Source organism: Heterocephalus glaber, unplaced genomic scaffold, assembly GCF_053883595.1.
Source record: "Heterocephalus glaber isolate CG9 unplaced genomic scaffold, H.glaber_assembly_v1.0 deba00001729, whole genome shotgun sequence".
NCBI classification, from domain to species: Eukaryota; Metazoa; Chordata; class Mammalia; order Rodentia; family Bathyergidae; genus Heterocephalus; species Heterocephalus glaber.
This window is the reverse complement of record NW_028258440.1, coordinates 12247889-12273913: the sequence shown is the minus strand read 5'-3', so window position 1 is coordinate 12273913 and position 26025 is coordinate 12247889. Positions and strand designations below refer to the sequence as shown.

The window sequence follows — 26025 nt, the reverse complement described above, 5'->3', positions numbered from 1 at the left end:
CAAAAATTCATTTACAACAAGAAGAGACCCAGAATAGCAAAAGCAATTCTAACAGAGACATGGCAGGGGAGTATCACAATCCCCAACTTGAAACTATACTACAAAGCCACTGTGATAAAAACAGCATGGTACTGGCAAAGAAACAGAACTGAGGACCAGTGGAACAGACTAGAAGTTGCAGAAACAAGGCCAGACACACTCAGCCATCTCATCTTCGATAAAGGAGCCAAACACCCTCACTGGAGGAAAGATAGCCTCTTTAATAAATGGTGCTTGAAAAATTGGGTTTCAACTTGCCAAAGATTAAAACTAGATCTATATCTCTCACCATGCATTAAACTAAAATCAAAATGGACTAAAGATCTAAATATTAAAATAGAAACTCTGAACTGGCTGGAACAGAGGTTAGATCGAACTCTTGAAGACAGTGCTGTAGGAAAAGATTTTATGAACAAAACCTCAGTTGCCCGTGAACTAGCACAAACAATCAACAGGTGGGATCTCTTCTTATTAAAAAGCTTCTGCACAGCAAAAGAAACCACCAACAGTGTGAAGAGACAACCCACAATGTGGGAAAATTTTTTCACCTGGTGTTCCTCAGACAAAGGTCTACTATCTAGAATCTATGAATAACTTAAAGAAATCAGACCTCCCAAATTTCAAGACCCAATCCAAAAATGGGCATCTGAAATGAACAGGCATTTCTCAGACAAAGAAGTAGAAATAGCAAATAAATATATGAAAAAATGCTCAACATCACTGGTCATTGGAGAGATGCAAATGAAAACAAAGCTGAGATTCCACCTCACTCCAGAAAGAATGGCTGCTGTCATGAAATCAACCAGTAACAAATGCTGGCGGGGCTGTGAGGAAAGAGGAACCCTGCTCCACTGCTGGTGGGAGTGTAGACTGGTGCAACCACTGTGGAAATCAGTATAGAGATACCTCAAAGAACTAGGGTTAGAGGTCCCATTTGACCCAGCTATTCCCCTGCTGGTATCTTTCCCAAAGAATTAAAAGCATCATACCAGAGTGACATATGTGCACCCATATTCGTAGCAGCACAATTCATGATAGCTAAAATGTGGAAACAACCCAGTTGCCCATCAACTGGAGACTGGATAAAGACAATGTGCTTTTTAAATATAAAATGGAGTACTACTCAGCCGTAAAAAAATGAGAAATTAGAGACATTTATAGCTCTATGGATGTACATTGAGGCATTACTCTGAAGTGAAATAAATCGGACACACATGTGTAAATGCTGAATAGTTTCTCTGGTGTGAGAAACTGAAAGTGTAAATAAGGACTAAAAGGTATAAGAGATAATGTGAAATAGGAAGAAGAGGGCAAAGGGGAAGGGGAAGTGGGAGGGGTAGGGGAAAGGAAAGAAGGGAATGGAATTAATATGAGAAAATGGAAAAATGGAAACAAAATGTTTGTAAATAGGGAGGGATGGAGGGGTTGAAGGGAGGGCAGGGGAATGGGGAAAAAATAAGAACCAAGAGAGATTATGTAAAGATGCAAATTTCTGATGATGAATGTCAAAATAAAAATTAGAAAAAAGAATATAGTCATTGTAAAGATAAATATTAATTACAGTTCAGGTGGTCCACCTACACAGCAAATTAAACCTGGAAAGGTACCATACTAATAAGCAAAATTTGGAAAACCGTCTAAGAGGCACTTCTAGTTCTATGTGTCTTCCTTCTTGGAAGTCAGTTTCAACAAGGGTAGCCCAGGAGTGATGGTATAGGCACAACAGCTGAATGAATGCTGAGAACAAAAATGAAGGGGCAAAACCAGAGCCCTGTTATCCTTGGGGGTAGAAAGTCATAACACAGACTAAACCTTTAAAAAAAGTCCATATAGCCAAAAAGCAAGAGGGATGTGAATGCTCTCAGCCAAGTTCTAAACAGAGATGAAAATCTGAAGACTCAATCAAAGTAGTTTAGTGGTTGGCAAAGATGAATTTTGAATCTAGGTGGAGGTGGTCCAACAACAGATGTTTGGTAGCCCTACACACACACACACACACACACACACACACACACACACACACAGAGAGATTTTTTAAAATCAAGCAATTGAGGTACCTGGGTATTAACAGGGCTTATTTGGTACTGCACCAGTTAACCACTGCCTTAGAAAACCTGACAGTTTACCTGCCTAGATGGAGCCTGGTCTCACAGTTAGGGATAGTTGTTGGCTCTTCGAGTGAAAGTAATGTCAGCTGCTAGCAGTAAAGAGCAGCAGAAGCAGACAATAAAACAGGTCCTTGTGCTAGAGGAGAAAAGGGAACGAATTAATGTGTCTTAGACTCTTCCCTGCTGCACTAGCTATTTTCTTTAGACTTCTCATTTGATCTACCCACTTCTCCAAGTCTTATACAGATCAAGAAATAGGCTCTGAAAAGATGTTTAACTTGCCCAAAATCTCAGATAATCTGCTGCCAAGCTGTGGTTGGTTAGAGTGTTGGTGGAGCACCTTGTTTTGTCTCCTTTACCTACTGAAACATCTCAGTGAGACCAAAGGATGGCCCTACAAAGGTTATATATGACCATTTGCAAAGACACAAGTGTAAATGAATGAAATACAAGCTATAAAGTTATGAGAAGTTATCAAAAATAAAAGGACTTTAAAAACAAGGACAGCTTTGTGAATCTGGAATTGAAACCTGACCAATATGAAATGTACTGTATCTTACCAAGCATCCATTCTCTCTCTATATATATAGATAGATAGATAGATAGATAGATAGATAGATAGATAGATAGATCCTCTCTTCTCCTCTCCTCCCTTCCTCTCTCTCTCTCTCTCTCTCTCTCTCTCTCTGTCTGTCTCTATCTCTGTCTCACACACACATTCTTTCTCTTGCTCTCACTTCTCTCCTTTTCTCCCCATTCACCTCTTTCCTATTATTAGTATGCCAGGAAATAATTAGGGGTACAAATGACACCTATTTTTATTTTAGTAAGACAAAAACATTGCTCATAAAATAGAGCCCAAAGAAACAGCCAGGAGTAGCCTAAGCTTGAAGAAGTGAACTCAGCAGCTTACCACATCTCAGAATGTACCTCAAAAAGAGAAGGGCTGCTTTGTTTAGAGCAAACGCAAATTTGAATGAGATTGAGTTGTGCTGTTTTACTTGCCAATAACAATTATCCCCTTCTGCTCCCTTCTCCTTCCAGGTCTTCTTATTCTGTTCTCTACTTTCCCTTCCTTTGTTCTCCCATGTTGAATGTTCTAAATAAAAATTCCAATACTCAAAGCCATGTGCTGTGATCACTGACACCTCAGCAGATGGCATGTAAAACACAGAGCTCCCTGGGCTGGAGTCTGGCTTTGTAAGCAAGAGAGGTGGGCTTGGATGGAAAAACTCCAACTGGGCAGAAGGGCCATGGAGCCCAATCACCTCTCCTGAGTGTACAATCTCTCTGGTGGCTCAGGATTCAATTTTGTCTCCAAAGAGATACGGCACAGCAAAATACCAAGGGGATGATGAGTGGGAATTGGGCTGGATTCCAGCTTCCCACCATACATTTAGAAGGCCACAGGCATTTGTCAGCTTAAAGTAGCCAACTTTGAGACATTCATCCTTCCTTTCCCCAAATGCCTCCATTACAGTAAAATATTGCTTTCCCCTTCTCTCTTTCCCTGGTTTCTCTCTCTCCTTCCCTTCCTTCTTCCCTCTTTCCTGCAATTAACAAGAAAAGATCACTTCCTACTCAATGTTCTAACAAGATGAGTTGAAAGAATTCTATCTTCTCCCCCAGGCTTCTACATCATGTCCTCTAAAATAGTGTTGTGAACTATTTGTGAAGATGAATGACTTTTCCCCCAAATTTTCATGGACCAATAAAAATGCAACAAAAATAAATTATTTAAAAATGAAATAAACAGAATAAGACATGTAAAATATAAGTCCAGTCATTTTAGGATTACATCCTACAGCTTTAATGTTACTATGCTAAGCACTTATATAAGTTGATAAAGGCTTACTCTCAATTTCTTTCTTTATATCATCTCAAATTAGTAAAAAACAGCAAACCCACAGTACTCTGCACACATTTGGAGTGGCACTGCTCTAAAGATACTTATAGTAAATTTTCCCTTTCTACTTCATTTGTGATCCCAAAATCTTATTCATTCCACTGCAAGAAAGACAAAAGATAGTGTCCTTGAGAAACTTATAATCTTATTGGCCAGACTAGGCCTGCACGGTGTCTGATAATTAGTGTGGCGATAAGCAAGGAAGGAAGAGAAGACAGAGTGTAGGAAGACAATAGTTTGCATAATTAGGCCATAGTAAGACTTTTAGAAAAGGTGACTTCCAAACAATGATCAAAAGGATAAGAAAGATACAGTTCCCAGAAGGATCAGGGAGAGTTCATGCACTGGGAAAAGTATATGCCTGGATCTTGAGGCAGAAAAGAATTTGATACTTTCCCTGAACTGTGCATGAAGGCAATTTCGGCTAGAATAAATTGAGAGATAAGGCAGATTTAAGTTTATGAGACCAATATAAGGAATATTAGCTTTTTAACAGCAATGGAAAGCCACTGAAGCGATTCAAGAAGGGTAACAACATGATCTGATTTATGCTTTCAGAAGGACAATGCCATATCAATGAATTTTATAGTATATAAATTATATCTCAATAAAGCTGGTAGTAAAAAAGAGATCCACGAATATGACCCCACTAATAGCACTTGTATTAAGTTGCAATTATTTATTTATTCCTAAAAATAACTTTCAATAGACTGAAATGCCAAGGCAGTGACAAAGTTTGATATGGCTAGCCATTATACCAATAGATTTAGAAGATTTCCAAGTATGTGTGTTGAATGGATTAGGAAATACAACAATTAGTGAAAAAGCAACCAGTAATCAAGTGCTAGTTTGCATGGTATAATCTTCTACTCTGCATATTATACCCTCCCTGGAAGATGGAACTACTTTCTAGGAAAAGACTTGTGTCTTTCATTAACAACCTGATAACTTGAGTCACCACAATTACTATACATTTCTGTATTGAAGCATCAACAGATGAATAATTCAAGTATTACCAAAGGCAAAGCAGTCTTCATCCAAACTGTGAAATAGATAATTCTTTGGCAGCCTTCCAACCCTCATTCTATGGTTTTTATCTTCCCTGTAGACAGGCCACCTTTCCCATTTCTCCCCCAGTATCTATCATGAATTCAATGAAAGACCAACTTATTTTGTTTCAGCTTTCCTATATGTATAAAATGCATGCTAAGAACAGTACCATAAGAAGAAAATCTTCACATAATATCTCTAAAATAAGTGCTCCAAAAGTGAGCCCTGAATAAATTCATTTCAAATTCTCAACTATCTATGGTGTCTGTAGGAAAATGAATTGCAGTGGGATAATACCAGTCATTTGAATCTTTTGAAGACTGAGTTGTCTGGCTAGTCTCAGATCAGAGATGGTCTGTTTAAGATGACCTTGGAGAATCAACCAAGTATATCTTGAAAGACCCTGCAGGAACTGCTCAGGCACAAAGGTCACGGTTGACTTTATACAACTGTGTTCAGATGTGGGAAACTGTACTGTCACGAACAGATGTGATGTAATCAAAAAGTGATACCACTGATGAAATATAGCAGAACTTATAAATCCAAATGAGTAATTTCCCTCTCGAAGAAAGCATCTATGAAAATTATACCAATAATTCTAAGAAATACTACTATGTCAATTACCCAACAAAATCATTAATTTCAACTGAACAGAACTGGTGAAATGCAAGCAGTATTAGAATTTGATAACTTTAGTCTTAGCACACAAAAGAGTATCTAATCATCACTTCTAATTATTAACATCTCTATGAAATAATTAAATGGGCTTAGCAGAAATTCCACTTAGCACAACAGGGAGCTTGGGAACTTAGAGTTACTTAACAATAACAGTGTAGAGTACACAGACGTACTTGTGGCACACAAGGCATGGAAAAGCATGCAAATAAAGAAGACAGGAGTTGCTGAGTAGTCATCAAAACATGTAAAAGTCTATGTAATCATTGGCCAAACAAAAGGAGCACAACATTTGGTACAAGATACAAAGATAAATTTGATACAGATGTTTCTTAATCATTATTTTACTAATTGAAAGTGTTGGTAAAGAGGCAGAGGAAAGATAAGTCATACATTGTTGGTGTTAGTGCAGCCACTATGAAAAATTAGATGGGGTTTCTTCAAAAAAACTAAAAATAGGATTATGATATGATACAGTATTCCCACTTCTGAGTATACAGATGCTTCATGATTTATGTCAGCATTACATCCCAAAAAAGCCTTCAGAACTGAAAATATGTTATGTGGAAAATGCATTTAATACACCTAACCTATCAAACATCATAGCTTAGCAACACAATATACTACAGGTATGGGTTGATTCCCCCTGGCTGACTAGGATCTGTGGCTCACTGGCACAGCAAATCATCATGAAAGAGTATCATACCGCATATCCCTAGTCCAGAAAAGGGTCAAAATTAAAAATTTAAAGTATGGTTTCTATTAAATGTGTACTACTTTTACACTACCATAAAGGCAAAAACATAAGTTGCATCATAGGTGAGGCCTGTTTGTATATCCAAAGGAAATGAAATCAGTATGTTGAAGGAGTATCTGCACATCCACGTTCATCATACCCTTATTCACAATCACCAAGTATGGAATTAATCTAAATGTCCATCCGTGGACAAACAGATGAAGAAAATATAGTGCATGAATATTCAGCCTTTAAAAGATGGGAAAGCCTTTGTAATAACATGGATGAATCTGGAAGACATTATGCTAAGTGATAAAAGTCAGGCACAGAAAGAAAAATATCGCATGATTTTACTTATAGGTAAAATCTTAAAAACTGGAACTCATAGAAGTAAAGAGTAGAATGATGGTGACCAGAGGCTAGGAAAGGTGAGAAGGGAGGGATTGGAGAGTTATTGATCAAAGGGTACAAAGTTTCAGATAGAAAAGAGAAATAGGTCTTGAGATCCATTGAACAACAGAGTCACTATAGCCAATAATAATATGTTGTATATTTCAAAGAGAATAAATTCCAAAAAGCTCATCATAAAAAATGACAACGAGGTTACAGACATGTTAATTCATTTGGTTTAGTCATGCCACATTGTGAACATATATCAAAACATCACAGTGTACCTCATAAAGGTATAAAAAATTTTTGTCAAAATTAATATTAGTAGTAAAGAAAAAAAAGAAAAAGGTCCTTCGAGAATTAAATTTCAATAGAAATGCCTAGACTAAAAAGTGATTAAATTGGGGTCCTTTCTAGATAATAAGAACAGATGAAGATACCAAAACTAAAAATGACATGATGTGTCTAAGGCCATGAGGTCTGCCAAAAGAAATGAAAATGAAGCCAGAGAAGCAGAAGATAACAGATAATGGAAACCTGAGAGGCAGCAATTGGAGTGTGTCTGACCTGAGGATGCCTCATAGGAACGGCTTTAGCTGATTGGATGGAGCTACATCCTACTTATGGGTATTTCTGGCAGGAGGGAAGAATGAGAATATAACATTCTGGAAAGGGTTGCACTCTTTTATCTATTTCCTTAAATCATATGTTCGGTGGCCATTTGTGTGATGCCAGTCCATGACAAACTGCTGCCCTCACATGAAAGTGTTCTTTTAATAGTCCCCTTTTAACACACACCTATCCTTCTTTTTTTACCCTTTTTATTTCCTGGATGTGGGATGATCAGTGCTGAAATTGTTGGGACATTGCAATAAATCACAGATTGTATTTTACTCATATCAGCTAGAGAATCTAGCAGTATGTGATGGAAAAGACAACATACCTTGAATCATGTTAGAAGGCAAACAAATAAACTAGGAGTCAGCCACCTCCTGCCCAACAGTAAGCCCCACTCTCCTTTCTTCCTTCATTCTACTCATGATTTTCACATATTCATTTTTCTTGTTCCCTTCCAGGTTTTTGGTAGCTCATTTCTGTTTCATTATTTTATTTATAGAGATTTCAGGGGGGTGGGAAAATATTCTCATCTATATCTCTGCAGGTGATCAGGCAAAATAAAATGCAAGGAGCATTTATGAGCAAGTAAAATAATACCTGTAGTTGATGCCATGGAAAGAAAGGCAGGACAAGAGCCAGTCAACTCCAGCCCCTAGTAAAAATTATTCCACTTTCATTATTCAATTTCTTACCACAACCCTGGCTTTTTAAAAAAAAACCCTCTTAAATTCTAGATATATGTTGGTGAGCTCTGTTATATCAGTTCTTTGCTGAAGTTGTCCAAGGAATCTAGTCTCAGTACCTGCAGGCTGTGCCTGTGCATACTTCCCATAGAATCTAGCAGTATGTGATGGAGAAGTAGCAGGTTTGGAGCCATGTTAGAAGGGAAACAGAAGAACCATGAATTGGCCAACTCCTAACTTTAGCATTTATCCTCAAACTTTCATCTTTCTACCAATAGCCTTTGCACATCTCTTTTTATCTTTCATCTTTCAGACATTCTGTAGTCATTTTTATTTGTTATTTTTTTTATATTTTCAGTCAGCTCAGCCAGATATTCCCTCCCACCTTTGAGCCTGCAAGTGGTCAGCTCAAGAAACGAAAACTATTAAGTTTGTGAATAAGTGAAATGGCTTAAAATGTTGTGATAGGAGGAAAAGCAGGATGAAGGGCCAGTCAACTCCTACCCTTCATGGGAAAATGGTCTGCTAAAACAGTAAGCACATTATGCGTCTGCTACATCAGTGTCTTTGCTAAAGTTGTTCAAACAACCTAGTCTCGCTTTCCTATACCTTGTACTTTCTATTTGTGTGTATCAACCATATGATCCAGAAGAATGTGACAAAAAAACAAAATATTTAAAAATATTTGGGAGGGAAGGGGGTGAACCAGAAGATAGAAAATTCCTGCCATTTGTTTGAAAAATGGATCCCTAATGTTTCCCTCTTGCCATCATCTGCATCTTTTTGTTTACGCTCTTATACTTGGTGATAAGCTCTTTTATATGAGTATCTTTGCTGAAGTTGTCTAAAAAAATCTAGTTTGTATTTTTTGTGGTCTGTATTTATGCACATGATTCATTGAATCTAAGAAGTATGAGGACAGTGCACTTTGAACCGTGTTAGATGAGAAAAGAGGAGCCAAGAGCCGGTAACTCCTGCCCAGCAGTCAGCACTCTTCTGCCTTCTGTTACTCTACCCATGGCCTTCTCCACTTCATTTTCCTTTCTTACTGCCCATGTAATCAATGGGCATTTTGGAGGCATTTTTTTTTTAAGAAACTGGTGTGTTTGGGCCAAATATTCCCACCTATAGCTCTGTTTTCCATCCCAAGAAGTGAAACCTAGTTGCATTTATGGACAAGTGAAATGTCATGTTATGACAATACAGACCTTTATTAAAAAGTAATCTTCTTGGGCCAGGAATTTACCTCAGTGGTGAAGCCGCCTACCTCGCAAGCACAAGATTCTAAATTTAATACCCAGTACCAAAAAAATGTATTCTTCTTGCCACAACCACCATTTTCCCCCACTTTCACCTGGATATTTAGCATTAATCTCTCTTTTATTAGTGTCTTTGGTAATCTCATCTCAGTTTTCTGTATCTGTAGACTATATTTATACAATACAAATTAGAATCTAAAAATGTGGTAGAAAGCACAACACACTTCAAACAATATTGCAAGGGAAACTGGTAAAATAGGAGTCTGCCTAATCCAGCCCATCATACATCTTTTCCCTGCTAACTACTGCTGTATTTTTCTTCCAATGTCCTTAGCTTTATTTTCTTCTTTTATGTTCCAGATATTCAGTGGTCATTTCTGTTGTGTTATTAATATAATGAGTTCAGTGGAGTTGGGCCAAATGTTCTTATTTGTTGTTGTGTAAGTGTCAGCTCAAAAAGTGAAACCTAGGAAGAGGTTCTGAACAAGTGAAATGCCTTAAAATTTTTCCATAAGAAGAGAGGCAGCATCAACCACCAGCCAACTCCTGCCCTTTTTACAAAATGTGCTTCCAAATATTCCTCTTCATATCATGTCCTGATCTTTTCATTCAATCTATTCCCTTGTGGATATTTTTTGGTCAACTCTGTCATATTACTTTATTTGCTAAAGCTCTCCAGAGACTGAAGTCTCTTTGGTTACATCAGACTATTTCTTCTAATTTCCATCATCCTGACACTTTGGCCCTTCCACCGCTACAATTCTATTGCCTTCCTCATACACACAGTTTATTGCCTGGGCTCTTCTCTGGTTTATTATCTTTAGATTTCTTTCCAAGATTCATACTCTCAAATTTATTACCTTGATTATTGTGGGTATTTTGCTCAATTAAAAATATTTAATGAGCTAGTATAGACATGCATGTTCCCCTAATATTTTTAGACATTAATAAAGGACTTTCAGGAGCCAGACATCTCCTGTCCTTTACTGAGATCCTCAGTCTTAAAATAACTATGATCCCTACTCTAATGTATCCATCTCTCACATTTGCTAAATGTTTCATAGTCTCCTCTTTCCTGTCAATGTCTTTGCTAAGCCTGTGGGAAAAATCAGGCCTCTGTTTCAATCGTCATAGAGCATGGTTTCTCACAATATAAGATGGTAATTTGTGAAGGAAAACAGCACATGCATTACAAATTTGAATTTGGGCAGAAGGTGGTCCAGGAGCCAGGTGACTCATACCCTTTATTCAATATATTCAGCACCTCTTTCCTAGCTCCCATCTTTCTAGCACTGATCTTCCTCCCTTATTTTCCCTTCCATTGTGCAAATGTTCAGTATTTGTTTTTGTTGTATGCTGGTGTATTTGCAGAACTTTTACAGAGATTCAGTCCTAGTATTCTCAACTTGAGACTCTTATGTAGCCAACTCTTAAAGAAAAATCTAGAAAAAGTTGTGGACAAATTGAAATACCTTAAAATAATTTGAATAACAGATGAACATAGACCAGCCATCAGCCAACCCTCACTTCTAGCCTGAACTTATTGGGGGTTTTTCCACTAAGTTTACTGATACATTTTAAATATAAAATACAGTTACATTCATCATTGGGATCTTGTACCTGTACGTGATGCATCTTGGTTCTTATTTTTTCCCCTTCCCCTGCCCTCCCTTCACCCCCTCCACCCTTCCCTATTTGAAAAGACTGCGTTTCCATTTTTTTTTCTTTTCTTACTTTTCTTTTCCCTTCTTTCCCTTCCCCTACCCCTCCCACTTCCCCTACTCTTTAGACCTTTTCTTCCTATTACACAATATCAATTATTCATTTTTTTAAATTACAATATCAAAATTTAGAGGACATTACCACAGATTTTACAGAATTTAAAAGGATATAGAAAGCATATTACAAAAATCCTTTTTGAAATAAATTTGACAACTTCTAAGAAATATCTTGGAAGACAAATTAATGAAACTGACTCTGGAGGAAATATAAAATTTGAATAGCACCTATTAAAGAAAGTATATTCCTATCTTGAAAACCTACCCATATGAAAACAACAGGCTCATATACATTTTAACTAATGAATTATATCAAACATTTAAAGGAGAAAAAGAAAGGAACACTTCTCCCCTCATTTTAGGAAATCAACAATGTGCTAATACTAAAACAGGATAAAGATAATAGAAGAATAAAGTATGAACATAGATAAAAATTTATTTTACAAAACAAACTATTAGAAGTCAGATCTGGCAGTATGTAGAAAGTGGTTTTGTTATAGGGCTGGTAGTGTTGGTTCAGCATTGGAAGATCCACCCCCAAAAGTAATCATTTTAACAGAGGAAAGGAGAAAGCCATATGATCCTGTCACTAGTTGGAGAAAAAGTATTGGACTAAATTCTATAGCTGTTCATGGTAAAAGCTATCAGGAGACTAGAAGTAGAACAGAACCTTCTCAACAGATTAAATACATGTACTCCATACTTCCAGTGAGAACACCTTATATGAATGGAGAAGATACAATGCTTTCTCCTTAAGGTGGGGAACAAGGGCAGATATGCGTACTCTTCACTGTCCATTAAACTTTGAAACATAGGCCCAAAGCAAAATAGTCTGGCAATAAAAAGAAACAATTAGCATAGGATTGGCAAGATATAAGTAAAATCTTTATATGTAGAAGAAATGATGATCTACAGAGAAAATACTAAGAAATCTCTAGGAGCCCCTAGAACTTGTATTTGAATTTAGCAGGATTAGAAAACACAAGGTATATATAAAAATTCAGGTCTGTGTATACCTGTTGTAAATGAAGAATTAGATATTGAAATTTAAAAGTTATGTAGGAGTACAAAGGACCTAGAAAAGTAAAAAGAAAAAAAAAACAGTGTTGGAAGACATTTATTACCTAATTTATTTATTTTTTTTGGTACTGGGGATCAAACTCAGGACATTGAGCTTGCGAGGCAGGTGGCAGAACCACTGAGCTAAATCCCTGGCCCTTATTACCTAATTTTAAGACTTCTTCTAAAGCTATAGTAATCAAGGCAGTGTTGGCATAAGGAAAGACATAGATCATTGGAAAAAAACAGAAAATCTGGAAATACAACCACACATATATGGTCCACTGAGTTTTGAAAGATTATTTACCATTAACATTTTATAGAACATAAATTCAGCTCAAGAGAAGAGGAAAAGATAGTGTATTCCACAAATGGTACTAGAACACCTGTTATCTGTATGTAAAAAAATTAACCTCAACCCTTTATTTCCATACATAAAGCTAACTTGAAAGGATCTATAAACCTAAATATGAAAGACTAAAACTATAAAACTTTAAGAAGAAATTATAAGGCAAAATGTTCATGAATTTAGGGTAAGCAATAATTTCCTAGGAAACAAAAAACATGATGTATAAAAGAAAAAAATTGATAAATGAGATTCCATCAAAATTTAGAACTTTAAAAGACATCAAGAAAATGAAAAGTAGTCTTTAACCAGAGCATATTTATAATACATATAACCTATGACCAGAATATATGAAGAACACTTACAGCTCATTAATAGACAACCCAATTAAAAAGTAGACACAATGCAGGACCTGCAGGCCAGAGCAGGAGGGGAGCCGGGTCCTGCCCGTGGGTTTGCGGGTCCGACCGCGGCCGCTCTGAGGCACCTGTTTTCCTCTCTGTCCCGAAATGGAGCCAAGACAAGAGAATAAAGGAAATTAAATAGTACATGGAGATTGGGTGTCTGGGCACGTCTTGGATAAAAATCATCCCTGACAGAAAGGTAAATCATGTCACCGTCATCAGTGAGCACCATAACAAAGCCTTCAAATAAAAGCAGTTCATCTGTGCTTTCATTTCATCTTCAAAATCCAGATCACCTGAAAAGGCACAAGAGGAGGAAGGCCTATTATACTCATATAAAATAACTTACCAGCATCCAGAAGTTTTCTCACACGCAAATAACTGATGTTAAGCCTCATAACAGAAGCCTTATCAAGATGTGAGCTCACATTATAGAGAAGTGGCAACTGATGAGCAAGCTCATAAAATACTTCACACTCTTTGCTTTGCCAAGATCTGGCTGCATCTCTAGACTTTTCTTTTCGATGCTCAGAACTTATCCTACTTAACGAGAAGAAAAAAAGAAAAAAGAAAAAAGAGGACGAAAAGGGACCAAAACATGTATGTTAGTTTGTTGAATAAAACTAAATTTACATTTTTCTGCTTACCACACAATTATAACAAGCCGTGTAATTAGTTATATGAGACTTGTCTAGTCAGTAAACATTTTTATACAAAAAAGTAGACACAAGAAGATGATAAATAGCCAGTACAGCACAAGAAAAGGTGTGCAACACTAGAATCAGAAAAATACTAATCAGTACAATAACAAGATCATATTAGACCCTCATTAGGGAGATGAAGTTAAAAGTTTTAAAAGAACAGATGTCAGTTTAGGTGTGAACCAGTTATCATGCTCATACTGTGAATACAAAATGATAAAACAATTTTGGAAAACAATACAGAAATTATTCGTATTACTGTTAAGAACCAACAGTTCTGTTCTTAAGTTTTTACTTAAGAGGAATGAAAACACATGTTCACAATGGATTTGTACATACAAGTTGACTGTCCCTTATCTGAAATTCTTGGGACCAGAACTGGTTCAGATTTTGGTTTGAAATCCACTTGATCTGCAAAGAAGATAGCTACTCCTGCGTTCTTTGGAGGGGGGGAGGTTCCTGTCACATGGAGTACTGTTTTCAACTCTTTAACTTTCAGTCTATGAGTTTGTTTTTGAATTAAGTGTGTTTCTTGTATGCAGCATATTGTTGGATCTTGCTTCTTGACCCATTCTGCCAGTCTGTTTCTTTTTATTGGTGAATCGAGACTATTAACATTGATGGTTATAACTGATACATATTGACTTATCATTGTCATGACTTTCTTTGTGTTGGATTCTCCACCTTTGCATTTAATTTCTTGTCGTGCCCAACAGATTCATTCTGCTGTGCTTCCTGGGGTTGTGATCCTCATTGCCTTTTCCTAGGATATCATCTAAAATTTTTTGGGTGCTGGTTTAGTATTCATGAAGTTCCTAAAGTGCTCTTTGTCATGAAAGTATCTTATTTCTCCATCAATTTTGAAAGATAGTTTTGCAGTGTACATCAGTCTGGGTTGGAGGTTGTTTTCCTTTAGGGCTTGAAATACATCACTCCAAGCTCTTCTTGCCTTGAGGGTTTGCATTGAGAAGTCTGCTGTGATTCTGATGGGCTTTCCCTTGTACGTGATTTCTTTCTTTAACTCCCTGTAGAATTTTGTTCTTCTGTTGGGTTTCTGGAATCCTAATTATTATATGCCTATGTGTGGATTTTTTTTGATCAAGGCTAGTTGGAGTCCTGTATGCCTAACTTATGTGTATGTCAAGTTCTTTTCCCCTCCTTGGGAAGTTTTCTGCCATCACTTCTGTGAACAGTTTTTTATGTCATCTGCACTCTCTCCTGTTTCTTCATTGACTCCGATCAGTCTAATGTTATTCTTCTTTGCATCATCTAGCAGCTGCTGGATTGATTTCTCGTGGTTCCTTATAATTTTAAAGACATTTTTCTTTTCCTGGTCACTAATTGCAATCTTATCTTCTATATCTGAAATTCTGTCCTTACATTGGCTCGTTCAGCTGCGTAAGCTTTCAATGGAGTTTTTAATCTCCTGGAAATCTGTTTGCATCTGTTTTATGGATTCCATTTGTTTCCTATGTTGGGATTCCATCATGTTCCTCAGCTCCTCTATTTTTTTTATCTGTGTCCTCTCTAGATTTATTAATCATGTCTTGCACTATGGGCACAATCTCTGCTGATATTTGAGAAATTATTTCTGATTTCATTTTTTCCAGATCCTCTTTTGTTGCCATTTCAGGAAGTCCAGGTGGTTGAGCATCAGATTGCTCCATCTTGTTTCCTTTTGGGGTTGCTCTAGGTGACCTGGAAGTCTGGTTTTGAGGCTTCTTTATGTGTCTTCTCATTTCCAACGGGGGGGGGTGCTGCTGGTGCCCACTCAGCTCACCTCCTTTGCACTGGGAGCAGTGGAATGGAGGCCCAGGAGCCTCCTCCTGGGTGCTGGGATTGGCTCACCTCCTCTGCCACTTCTAGCCTGAACTTGTAGCCTTACTCAGTTTCTACACTTGTCACCTATTATTTTTCCCCATTATCATTTAAACTTTTGGAGGTCACTTCTTTTGCATTGATGCCTGTACAAAGTCTTTAGACAGACTCAGCCTCAGTATTCTCCCTTAAAGGTCTCTGTGTAGCCAATCAAGAAGTTCTCGAAAGAGTTATAGAAAAAGAAAATGCCATAAATTAATCACAGGGGTAGATCAAGTGAGCCAGTAACCAGCCAACTTCTCCCCTGTATCAGAAATTTTCTCCTAATTTCTGTCATCCCACCATGACCCTCCCTGGCACCACCATTTTATTCCCCTTTTTATACATGTCTCCTATTCAATTTTAATGTCTTTACAGTGGTTTCAGGGATTTGTGGACTACTGGATATAAATGCCATGACGGTTGTTTGTGTTCAGCTCAATGACTAAAAATCTGACAATACATGATGGAAAAGTGTAGTGTTTTAATTTTGGTTAGCAAATGAGGAAGAACCTAACATTTGCCTTTTATGCAGTACTCATCTCTTACATTCTCCATTCCTCCTACTCTCCCCTTTCTTTTATTTATTTATTTATTTTTTGGTACCAGAGATTGAACTAGGGACCTTGTGATTGCAAGGCAGGCAGTGGAACCACTGAGCTAATTCCCCTGCCCACTCTCCCCTTTCTTATTTCCCATCTACCTGTTATGTGTTTGCCTGTCAGCTTTTTTGTGTTATTTCACTGAGGTGGTGGTTAGTCTCATGCCTCAACTCACAGCCTACTTTGTCAACTATGGCTGTATATGACAATAGACTCCAGAAACATGTTCTACAAATAAAATTTTTAAAAACACATTCTCAAAAGTGAAATACATGTAGGAGACAGAGCTGTAGGATCCAGGAAAATCTCTTCAGCTATCTCCTCTCTCCTAACTTCCATTCTTCTACCCCTGACCTCCACTCCACCCTTTTATTCTTCCTTTTTACCATCCATATGTTTGGTAATCATCTCTTTTATGTTAGAGTCTATTGAAGGGTGTTTTGATTTTGTTTTGTTTTTTGGTACCGGGGATCGAACTCAGGACCTTACACTTGCTGGGTAGTGGCAGCACTACTGAACTAAATCCCTGGCCCTCTATTGAGAGGTTTTAAGAGACTTCTCTTCAATGTGACCACCTTGAGGACTGTTGTTCACCAACCTAAAGAGGAAATCTAAAAAGAGGCTATGGACAGGTGAAATGCCTTAAATCAAGAGAGTACAGGAGAAGGATAATTCAAGCTCCCTGCCTTAACCCTAATTCTCTTCTAACCTCCATCATCCTACCAATTCAGAGGATTTAGGGAAAATCCATCTTCACTTATCTCAACCTTGAGGACCGTGGATTGCTGCATCTAAATGCTGGGCACCAGACTGACATTCAAGCCATAGAATATGACACAAGATTGCTGTGAACATAAAAAATGTACATAAAGAAATAGAGATAGAAGTAGGAGCAGAAGCCAAGCAACTCTTGCCATTTAGCAACGAGATCTCTTCTTCTATCTCCCAAATACCTGTTACCTCCTTTCTTCTTTCACCTCACTTCTGCTGTCTTTGTCAATGGGGCTATAGTCGTGCTTTCTGCCCAAATTTCCTGATACGTTTTCAGGGTGCTCTCTAGAAGCTGGTGGTGTGAAGGTCTTGCTAGCCAGAAAAACAGGTTGACGTGATCTGTCTATGATGTCATTTGGGTGGCTGTGGGTACATATCATACTGCAAGCACATCTGGCTAATTCCAGTCTCAAGTTTGTCAGAACTCATTCCAAGGTAAGAATGTCATAAAACACAAGTTGATTGGAAAGAAAAGGCCCAAATCCATGCAATTAGGAATGAAAAGGGTGAAATTACAACAGACAGAGCAGAAATCCACAGGATCATCAATACCAACTTCCCAATAAGATGGAAAACACAGAAGAAATGACAGATTCCTAGATACATATGAATTACCAAAGTTGAATGAAGAAGACCTAAAAATTCTAAACAACCCAATATCAATCAATGAACTTGAAAACATAATTAAAAACTTAGCAAGAAAAGCCTGGGTCCTGATGGCTTCACTGCTGAATTTTCCAAGACATTTAGAGAGGAACTACTGCCACTACTGTTGAAACTCTTTAACGAAACTGAAAGGGAAGCAATACTCCCAAATTCATTCCTGGAAGCAAGCATCACCTTGATCCCCAAAGCAGAGAAAGACCCAACCCAAAAAAGAACTATAGGCCAATCTCACTAATGAACATAGATGCAAAAATCCTTAATAAGATACTGGCAACTAGAACACAGAAGATCATCAAGAGAATCATACACCCTAACCAAGTGGAATTCATCCCAGGGATGCAGAGATCGTTTAACATATGCAAATCAATAAATGTAATACACTATATCAATAGAGCCAAGGTCAAAACCCATGTGATCATCTCCATAGACGCAGAAAAAGCATTTGACAAAATCCAACATGCATTTATGATAAAAACCCTACAAAAAATTGGAATAAATGGTCTCTACCTCAAACTGATAAAAGCCATCTATGAAAAACCAATAGCCAATATCATACTAAATGGTCAAAACTGAAATCTTTCACACTAAAGTCAGGAAGAAGAGAAGGATGTCCACTATCACCACTCTTGTTCAATACAGTTTTGGAAACATTAGACACTGCAATTAGACAAGAGAAAGAAATAAAAAGAATAAAGATAGGAAATGAAGAAGTTAAATTGTCATTATTTGAAGATGACATGATACTCTATATAGAAGGCCCCAAGAACTCCACCAAAAGTCTTCTAGACTTAATAACCAAATTCAGTCAAGTAGCTGGATACAAGGTCAACACACAAAAATCAATAGCCTTCCTCTACATGAACAACAGACTCACTGAGACAGAAATAGGGCAAACAATTCCTTTCATGATAGCATCCAAAAAAACTGAAATACCTAGGAATCAAGCTAATGAAAGAAATCAAAGACCTCTTCTCTGAAAACTATAGCACTCTGAAAAGAGAGATTGAAGATGATATCAGAAAATGGAAAGACATCCCTTGCTCCTGGGTAGGAAGGATCCATATAGTGAAAATGGCCATACTTCCAAAACTGCTATATAGATTCAATGCAATCTCAATTGAAATCCCAGCAGCATACTTCACAGACCTTGAGAAAACAATCCAAAACTTCATTTGGAACAAGAAGAGGCCTAGAATAGCAAAAGCAATTCTAGGTAACAGTGACATGACAGGGGGTATCACAATCCCCAACCTGCAACTATACTAGAAAGCTACTGTGATAAAAACAGCATGGTACTGGCAAAGAAACAGAACTGAGGACCAGTGGAACAGATTAGAAGATGCAGAAACAACTCCAGGCACACTCAGTCATCTCATCTTCGATAAAGGAGCCAAACATCCTCACTGGAGGAAAGATAGCCTCTTTCATAAATGCTGCTTGAAAAATTGGGTTCCAACTTGCCAAAGATTAAAACTAGACATATATCTCTCACCATGCACTAAACTAAAATTAAAATGGATTAAGGATCTAAATATTAAAATAGAAATGATGAATAGCCTGGAACAGAGGTTAGGTAGAACTCTTGACACTGATGTATGAAAAGATTTTATGAACAAAGCCTCAGTTGCCCGGGGAACTAGCACAAACAATCAAAAAGTGGAATCTCTTCTTATTAAAAAGCTTCTGCACAGCAAAAGAAACCACCAACAGTGTGATGAGACAACCTACAATGTGGGAAAAAATTTTCACCTGCTATTCCTCAAAGGTCTACCATCTCAAATCTATAAAGTACTTTTAAAAATCAGACCTCCCAAATTTAAAGACCCAACTCAAAAATGGACATCTGAAATGAACAGACATTTCTCAGACAGAGAAATAGAAATAGCAAATAAACATATGAAAAAATGTCCAACATCACTGGTCATTGGAGAGATGCAAATGAAATCAAAGCTGAGATTCCACCTCACTCCAGAAAGAATGGCTGCTATCATGAAATCAACCAATAACAAATGTTGGTGGGGCTGTGGGGAAAGAGGAACCCTGCTCCACTGCTGGTGGAAGTATAGACTGGTGGAACCACTGTGGAAATTAGTATGGAGATACCTCAAAGAACTAGGACTGGAAGTCCCATTTGACTCAGCTATTCCCCTGCTGGGTATCTTCCGCAACAAATTAAAAGAATCATACCACAGTGATATATATGTACCCATGTTTATAACAGCACAATTTGTAATAGCTAAAACTTGGAAGCAGCACAAATGCCCATCAGCTGGAGACTGGGTAAAGAAAATGTGTTTTTTTTATAAAATGGAATACTACTCAGCCATAAAAATGAGAAACTAGAGACATTTATAGCTAAAGGGATGCACATTGAAGTTATACTCTTAAGTGAAATAAACAGGACACACATCTGTAAATACTGAATAGTTTCTCTAGTGTGAGAAACTGAAAGTGTAAATAAGGCTAAAAGGCATAATAGATAATGTGAAATAGGAAGAAAAGGGGCAAAGGGGAAGTGGGAGGGGTAAGGGAAAGGAAAGAAGGGATTGCAGTTAATATGAGAAAATGAAAAATGGAAACAAAGTCTTTGCAAATATGGAAGGATGGAGGGGTTGAAGGGAGGGCAGGGGAAGGGGGAAAAATAAGAACCAAGAGAGATTATGTAAAGGTGCAAATTTCCAATGCTGAATGTCATTATATTGTATACCTAAAATGTACCAATAAAATAAAATTTTTAAAAAACACAAGTTGATTGAGAAACTTCAAGATCTTCAGTGCCATCATTGAAGTGTGGTAGAGAGATAAGTGTGCCTAAAAAGGTGTTTTCAAACTATAATATGTTTATCTTATATTTGAGAAGAAAACACCAAAGTAGGAATATGTGATGTTGATGTAATGAGGGGAAGCTTCCTGGGAGTCAATAGAAGTGACTGAGAGAAAAATCTGGCTCCTAGGGCTTAAGGCAGAATTGAGAGTTCAGAAACCCTTTCTCCCTCTTTCTCTTTAGTTAATTCTATTGTCATTTTAACTTTTCAGAGGTTGAAAGCAAAGAGAAGTGTGATTCTTATCGACATGAAAAATACTGCTAATGTAGTGCTTCTTGTCATCATTGGCCCCAGGGGCCAGGTTGGTGACAGAAGCATTCTCAGACCCTTTTTCTTAAGGAAGGGGGCTCCAGTTATTCATCCTAGGCTTTTAAAGTCAAGTCAAGCACCAGAGAACCTAACCTTCACACATAACATCAGGCAAAGGGAACTTGATCAATATTCTTGTGTAGTATTTGTTAACCACCGAATATGGTTTGATACAGTAATGATTTAATGAAGAAAACTCTATTTTTTACTTTTATTTATACTTGTGGAATGGGGAGTTGAGTAACAGAGTTAAATTCCAATAGTACCCACTGCTAGACTTTTATATACACAAGCTAGCTACTCAGATTATTTTAGTATAGAGGTAACTAGTGGGAGAAAACACTGCATCTTAGTTTCTCTTATGAAGGAGAAAACAGATCATAACAAATCAATATTTATTTTTAAAACACTTTGTGGTTATCATAAAAGAGAAATAATTCTGTGTTTCAAATTAAACTATTGGCTCCTTGACCAATCTCCTTTGAGTCATAAGCCACTTATGAGAGGAAGAGGAAAAGTGTTATAAATAATAGCTGAAAAAGCTATTTAATTAAAATATTTTCTTAGGCCATCTTCTTATTCATGTTAACAAAATATAAAATTAAAGAAACCAGGGGAGTGGCTATGGGAGAGGCACACAAGAGAAGCTTCTGCATATCGGTTACATTCACTGGTTCAGTTTGTAAATAATCATCAAATTATTGTACAGTCTTCTATATGATTTTTGTACTTCAATAAAATACGTTTAGAATAAAAACAATTTTAAAGAATTGATAAAGATTTGGAAAATACAAGTATATACATTTATCAAAATTCACTGAGGGGTTTATTTAAAATGTTTATATTTCATTGGATATACAGTTTGCCTCAAAAAGAAAAGAAGAAAAAAAAAGAACTGTGCACTAACAAAGTTTGTGCTAGTTAGTGGTATATGTGATGAAGTTGTTAGGGTTAAAGTATACTAATGTCTGCAACTTACTTTGAAATGCACTCCAAAAATGAAATTTTATGATGGATTGATAGGGAAATATTCATAGTAGAACCTGAGTAGTGACTATATGAGTGTTTGCCTTACTTTTCTTGTTTCTGAGACAAAATACCCAGCACCCAAAGCTAGAGGAGGAAAAATATATTGTAGCTCACAGTTTGCAGAAGTAGCAGTGCATAGTTGGCTGGCTCCAAGGCAGGCTGGCATGGCAGAGGGGTGTCACAGAGGAGAAACAGTCCATGGCAGGCAGAAGGTAGCAAAGTAGCAAATAAGCAGCAGCAGCAGCAAGCAACAACAGCAGCCCTCTTCCTGTCCCTTATATTCTCTCCAGGCTACTGGTCCTTTGAGCAGCTAGCATCCACACCCAGGTGAGGCACCCTTAATCCTAGCATCACACCATGAATCAATCCCAGCATCACATCCTTAATCCCTACAGCACACACTCTAGATCCAGATACCTCCAAAAAGCCCTATCTATGACCGCATGAGGCTTTGAGGGGACATCTAGATACAAGCCATAACAGTGTTCATGTACATTTCTTTCAAATTTTATTTATATTTGAAGTTTTTATATAAAAATAGTGAAAGGAATCTAAAATCTAAACAAAGGAGACAAAATTCTTCTCATTTCTGTACAAACAGAAAGCTGGCTTCAGCCCATTGAGTATCCTCATGCATTTGCATCAATGAGCAAGAGACAGGGTGAAGTGTCCCAGAAGACAGTAATACCAGGTGGAGCTGGCAATAGCCAGGTGGAGATGGCTTAAGTGTGAACCCTGGGGAGACTACTTCAAGAGACTTAGGTGGCCAAGACACCCAATGGTAACCAGAGCAAGTTAAGAAGAAAATGAGAGATACTATGCAGATGTTAAGACTCATTTATGGACACATGTGAGACATACCCTGGGTTTTGTACCATTATATACAACCAAGCTGTCAGTTTTGCTCATTGGTATTTCTGTGAATCACAAACATCTAAAGTATTCATCACTACAATATTACTCGATTTGCTGTGTTTGGCATGTTAAGCTGAAGAGAAGATTTTTATAGTCTTCATTAGGGTTAAACTCTTCAACATTTTCCAGTTACACAAAGCATTATATTTGTACTCAATAAAGACTGAATATGAGGTAAATGAAACAAAATGTTTGCTTGAAGTTGGCACTTATGTTTGTCCATGCAACAGCTACACTAAATAAAGCCCCAAGCACTAAAATGGAAGAATGTATATTCGCTCCATCAAATCCAAGGCTTTTTTGATTGCTAATAAACGATCCTAGGAAAGGAAATTTATCTCATCTTTAGCACTCTAACAAGTACAGTGCATAAGAATATATGATCTTCTACAATCATCATTCCCTTTAAATGTCTTTTCAGGGTTTTACCGACATTTTACTGGAAAGAGTCATGCATGGGGGAGCCAACGTTACAGGTTTCCAGATTGTCAACAACGAAAACCCTATGGTTCAACAGTTCATACAACGCTGGGTGAGGCTGGATGAAAGGGAATTCCCTGAAGCCAAAAACGCACCACTAAAGGTAAGGTTCCATGGCATGTACAACCCTAAGGCAGGCTTTTCAAAGCATTTTTGTATGGCCTCTACATACTAATGATCATCCTGTGATCATGAGGTTTTCCTCAGAACTGATTTAAAGAGGCTAAATGAAAACAACAGCAGATGATGCTATTGCATTTGACATCTGAACAACCCAGAATGAGATCTTTAAGATCTAGTGTTCAGGAATGAGTTGACTTAAATTTTGAAATGAATTTCATTTGTAATATGTTAATAATAATCTATAGTATTAAAGAACCTGAGCCAGGCAAAGGGTGGAGGCAGTGGGAATAGGTAAGGAAGATTGAAAGTCTGAAAAAGAAAATTAGATTTTACATTATTTATGTGATTGCTTTGTGTTAATAAGTTCCATGCATCTCAGAATACCCAAGTGAATTAGGCTCTAATGTAGAGGATGTGAGATATATATATATGTATATATATCAGAAATGTTTTCCTGCATACTGCAAAAGTATCTGTAAAATAATTAGTTTACTTAAGTTGCTCATTTTCACAAAATCAAGATAAGAATATTAAAAGCAGAAAGTCATGTTTATAATGCACATCTTTCATACATCCTCCCCTATGGCTAGAAATTCTATTATTTAAAACTTAGGAATTAAAACAGATAAATTAGAGGGAAATTTTTCATGTTACACAAAGGATCTCTCAAATGTATTTTTAAGTAACTTGTTCCCTCAGTGCATTGATTCAAGCATGAAACAACTGACTTTAAATTCTTCCTTCCTGCTACAATAAAAGTATGCACCACGGATATGATACAAGTTGAGAGATCAAATAGAGTCAAACTCTCTCTTAACAAAAGAAAGATCTCATTTCTCATGGTTTCAAGATACTCATTTTCACATCCTTCCTCCCTGGCAAGAATAGAAACGGGAAGAACCGTAGGGAACACAGACCACAAAGGAGATACATTCTGTACTATCTATACAGGTCCACCCTAAATGAGTCACATCGTGAGACTGCACTTTATACAACTGGTTTAGACAAGTTGTGAGTTAAGCATAATTTTTAAATTCAGTTACATCACTCACTAGTTAACTGTTTACCCTGTGGTTGCAGCGATTATACATGCCAGATTTATCCAGGATGGTCCTTTTTTTAAAACACTCTGCCCCATGATTAGATCAGGTGTCCTACTTTGGTTCAGTAAATATGATCACAATCCCAGTGAGAAATTTTTTCTAATTAAAGTGTTTTTAATACACTAAATTGATATTTATCCTCACACTAAATTTAGATTTTCATAAAACTGCCTGTCCACACTGCATTGTGATCCTCAGATTTAGTAGGTAATAGAAGAAATTTGTGTCTTCAATATTTTAATACAATGTATTAGGCACTGTGTTAGACACAAAAATGTGAACAAGTATAAAAACTATGAAATGGATACCACAGGGTAATTTATTCCTTCTCTGACCTTGTAAAGCCTGTTGAAAAGAGATCTAAGACTATCTCAGTTCTGGATTATCCATTGATACATAACAGCTGATATGTGTAATGTAAAATTCTAGAACCTGCTAAGAAAAAAAATGTTCAGGTTTTCAATTAAAACCCTTCAAATAACTCAAGAAAATGGAATGTTTATACAAATAGTTACAACTCTCAGATTAGTTTTGCTTAGGACTAGTTATTATAGAACCTTCACTGAATCAATCAGACAAAAATGCCAGTTAAAAACACATGGGGATGGTGAAAAGGATCAAAGTATATTATGTGCAGGTATGAATCTGTCAAAATGAAACCCATTAATGAAAATTGAAAAAAACTTATGTACAATATTTTTATTAGGAAATAAAATTGTCTAGAGATTAAAATCCCAGGGCTTCATTTGCACAATATTTTATAAGCTTTCCACTTTGGGATTTTTTTTCCAGTTGGGGCATTCTCATGCATGGGCAAGTAGAAACTGAATAAAGTAGAAAATTAAATAGCTATTTTGGCATGTCTTAGGAAGGACTACATTAAGATTGCTGACAATTTATGCAGTTGGCCAGAAAGAAAAAAAAAAGCCAGCTATGCTGGCTTTATGCAATCCTAGGAGAAACACAGATTTTTCTCCATGAAAGAACATACATCCCCTCTTATAGTCATACTTGATGATTTGTTTCTCAAAGAAAAAGTAACATGATAAAAGTCAGAAAAGTAAATTGATATTTGTATAGACAACAACATATTCACTCCCAATTGTATTTTGACATACGACAGAAAGAGAGAACTCACCTTTGGGCATTTTGCTCCGTTAAAATAATTCACCAAGATTCTATATCCTACCAGTATTTGCCACCCTTAAAAAATAGGCCCCTTAATCAGACTATGTTGATTAGTTTGGTGAAAAAGAATTCACCATTTCAAATTGCAGATAATCATATCTCCTATATTAAGTGACTGGCCTCATTCCTAGCAGAGCATATCAATATATCCAAGGAATAGGAAATAAGTGTTTTGACCTGAAAGAGGTAACATCATGAAGCATTGCCTACAAATTGTCAATGTTATCAGATTTAAAACTCACTAACAATTGCAATTTTCTACAATTGAAAACCAGCTTTGGTTTTTGCTACCCAGCCCCCAGGAAACAAAAACTGATTTATTGCTGGCTAGAGGTCCTAGCTCAGTAGAAACATGGTCCAAACAGAAATGATTAATGTTTCCCTCCAAATTAATTTCAAGCTGTC

General features: G+C 36.9%; 1 protein-coding gene across 4 annotated transcripts in view; it reads left to right on the top strand.

Annotated features, from left to right (window-relative positions):
* The window catches only part of Gria3 (glutamate ionotropic receptor AMPA type subunit 3), a 356081-nt gene that overhangs the window by 227471 nt on the left and 102585 nt on the right, over positions 1–26025 (top strand). For all 4 annotated transcript variants that reach the window (XR_015446824.1, XM_004860012.3, XM_004860014.3 and 1 more), the window contains exon 6: positions 23148–23309. Coding sequence is in view for 3 of the 4 variants with exons in the window: in XM_004860012.3 (XP_004860069.1) it covers positions 23148–23309 (162 nt within the window). In the remaining variant the exon portion in view is untranslated. The remainder of the gene's footprint in view (positions 1–23147; positions 23310–26025) is intronic.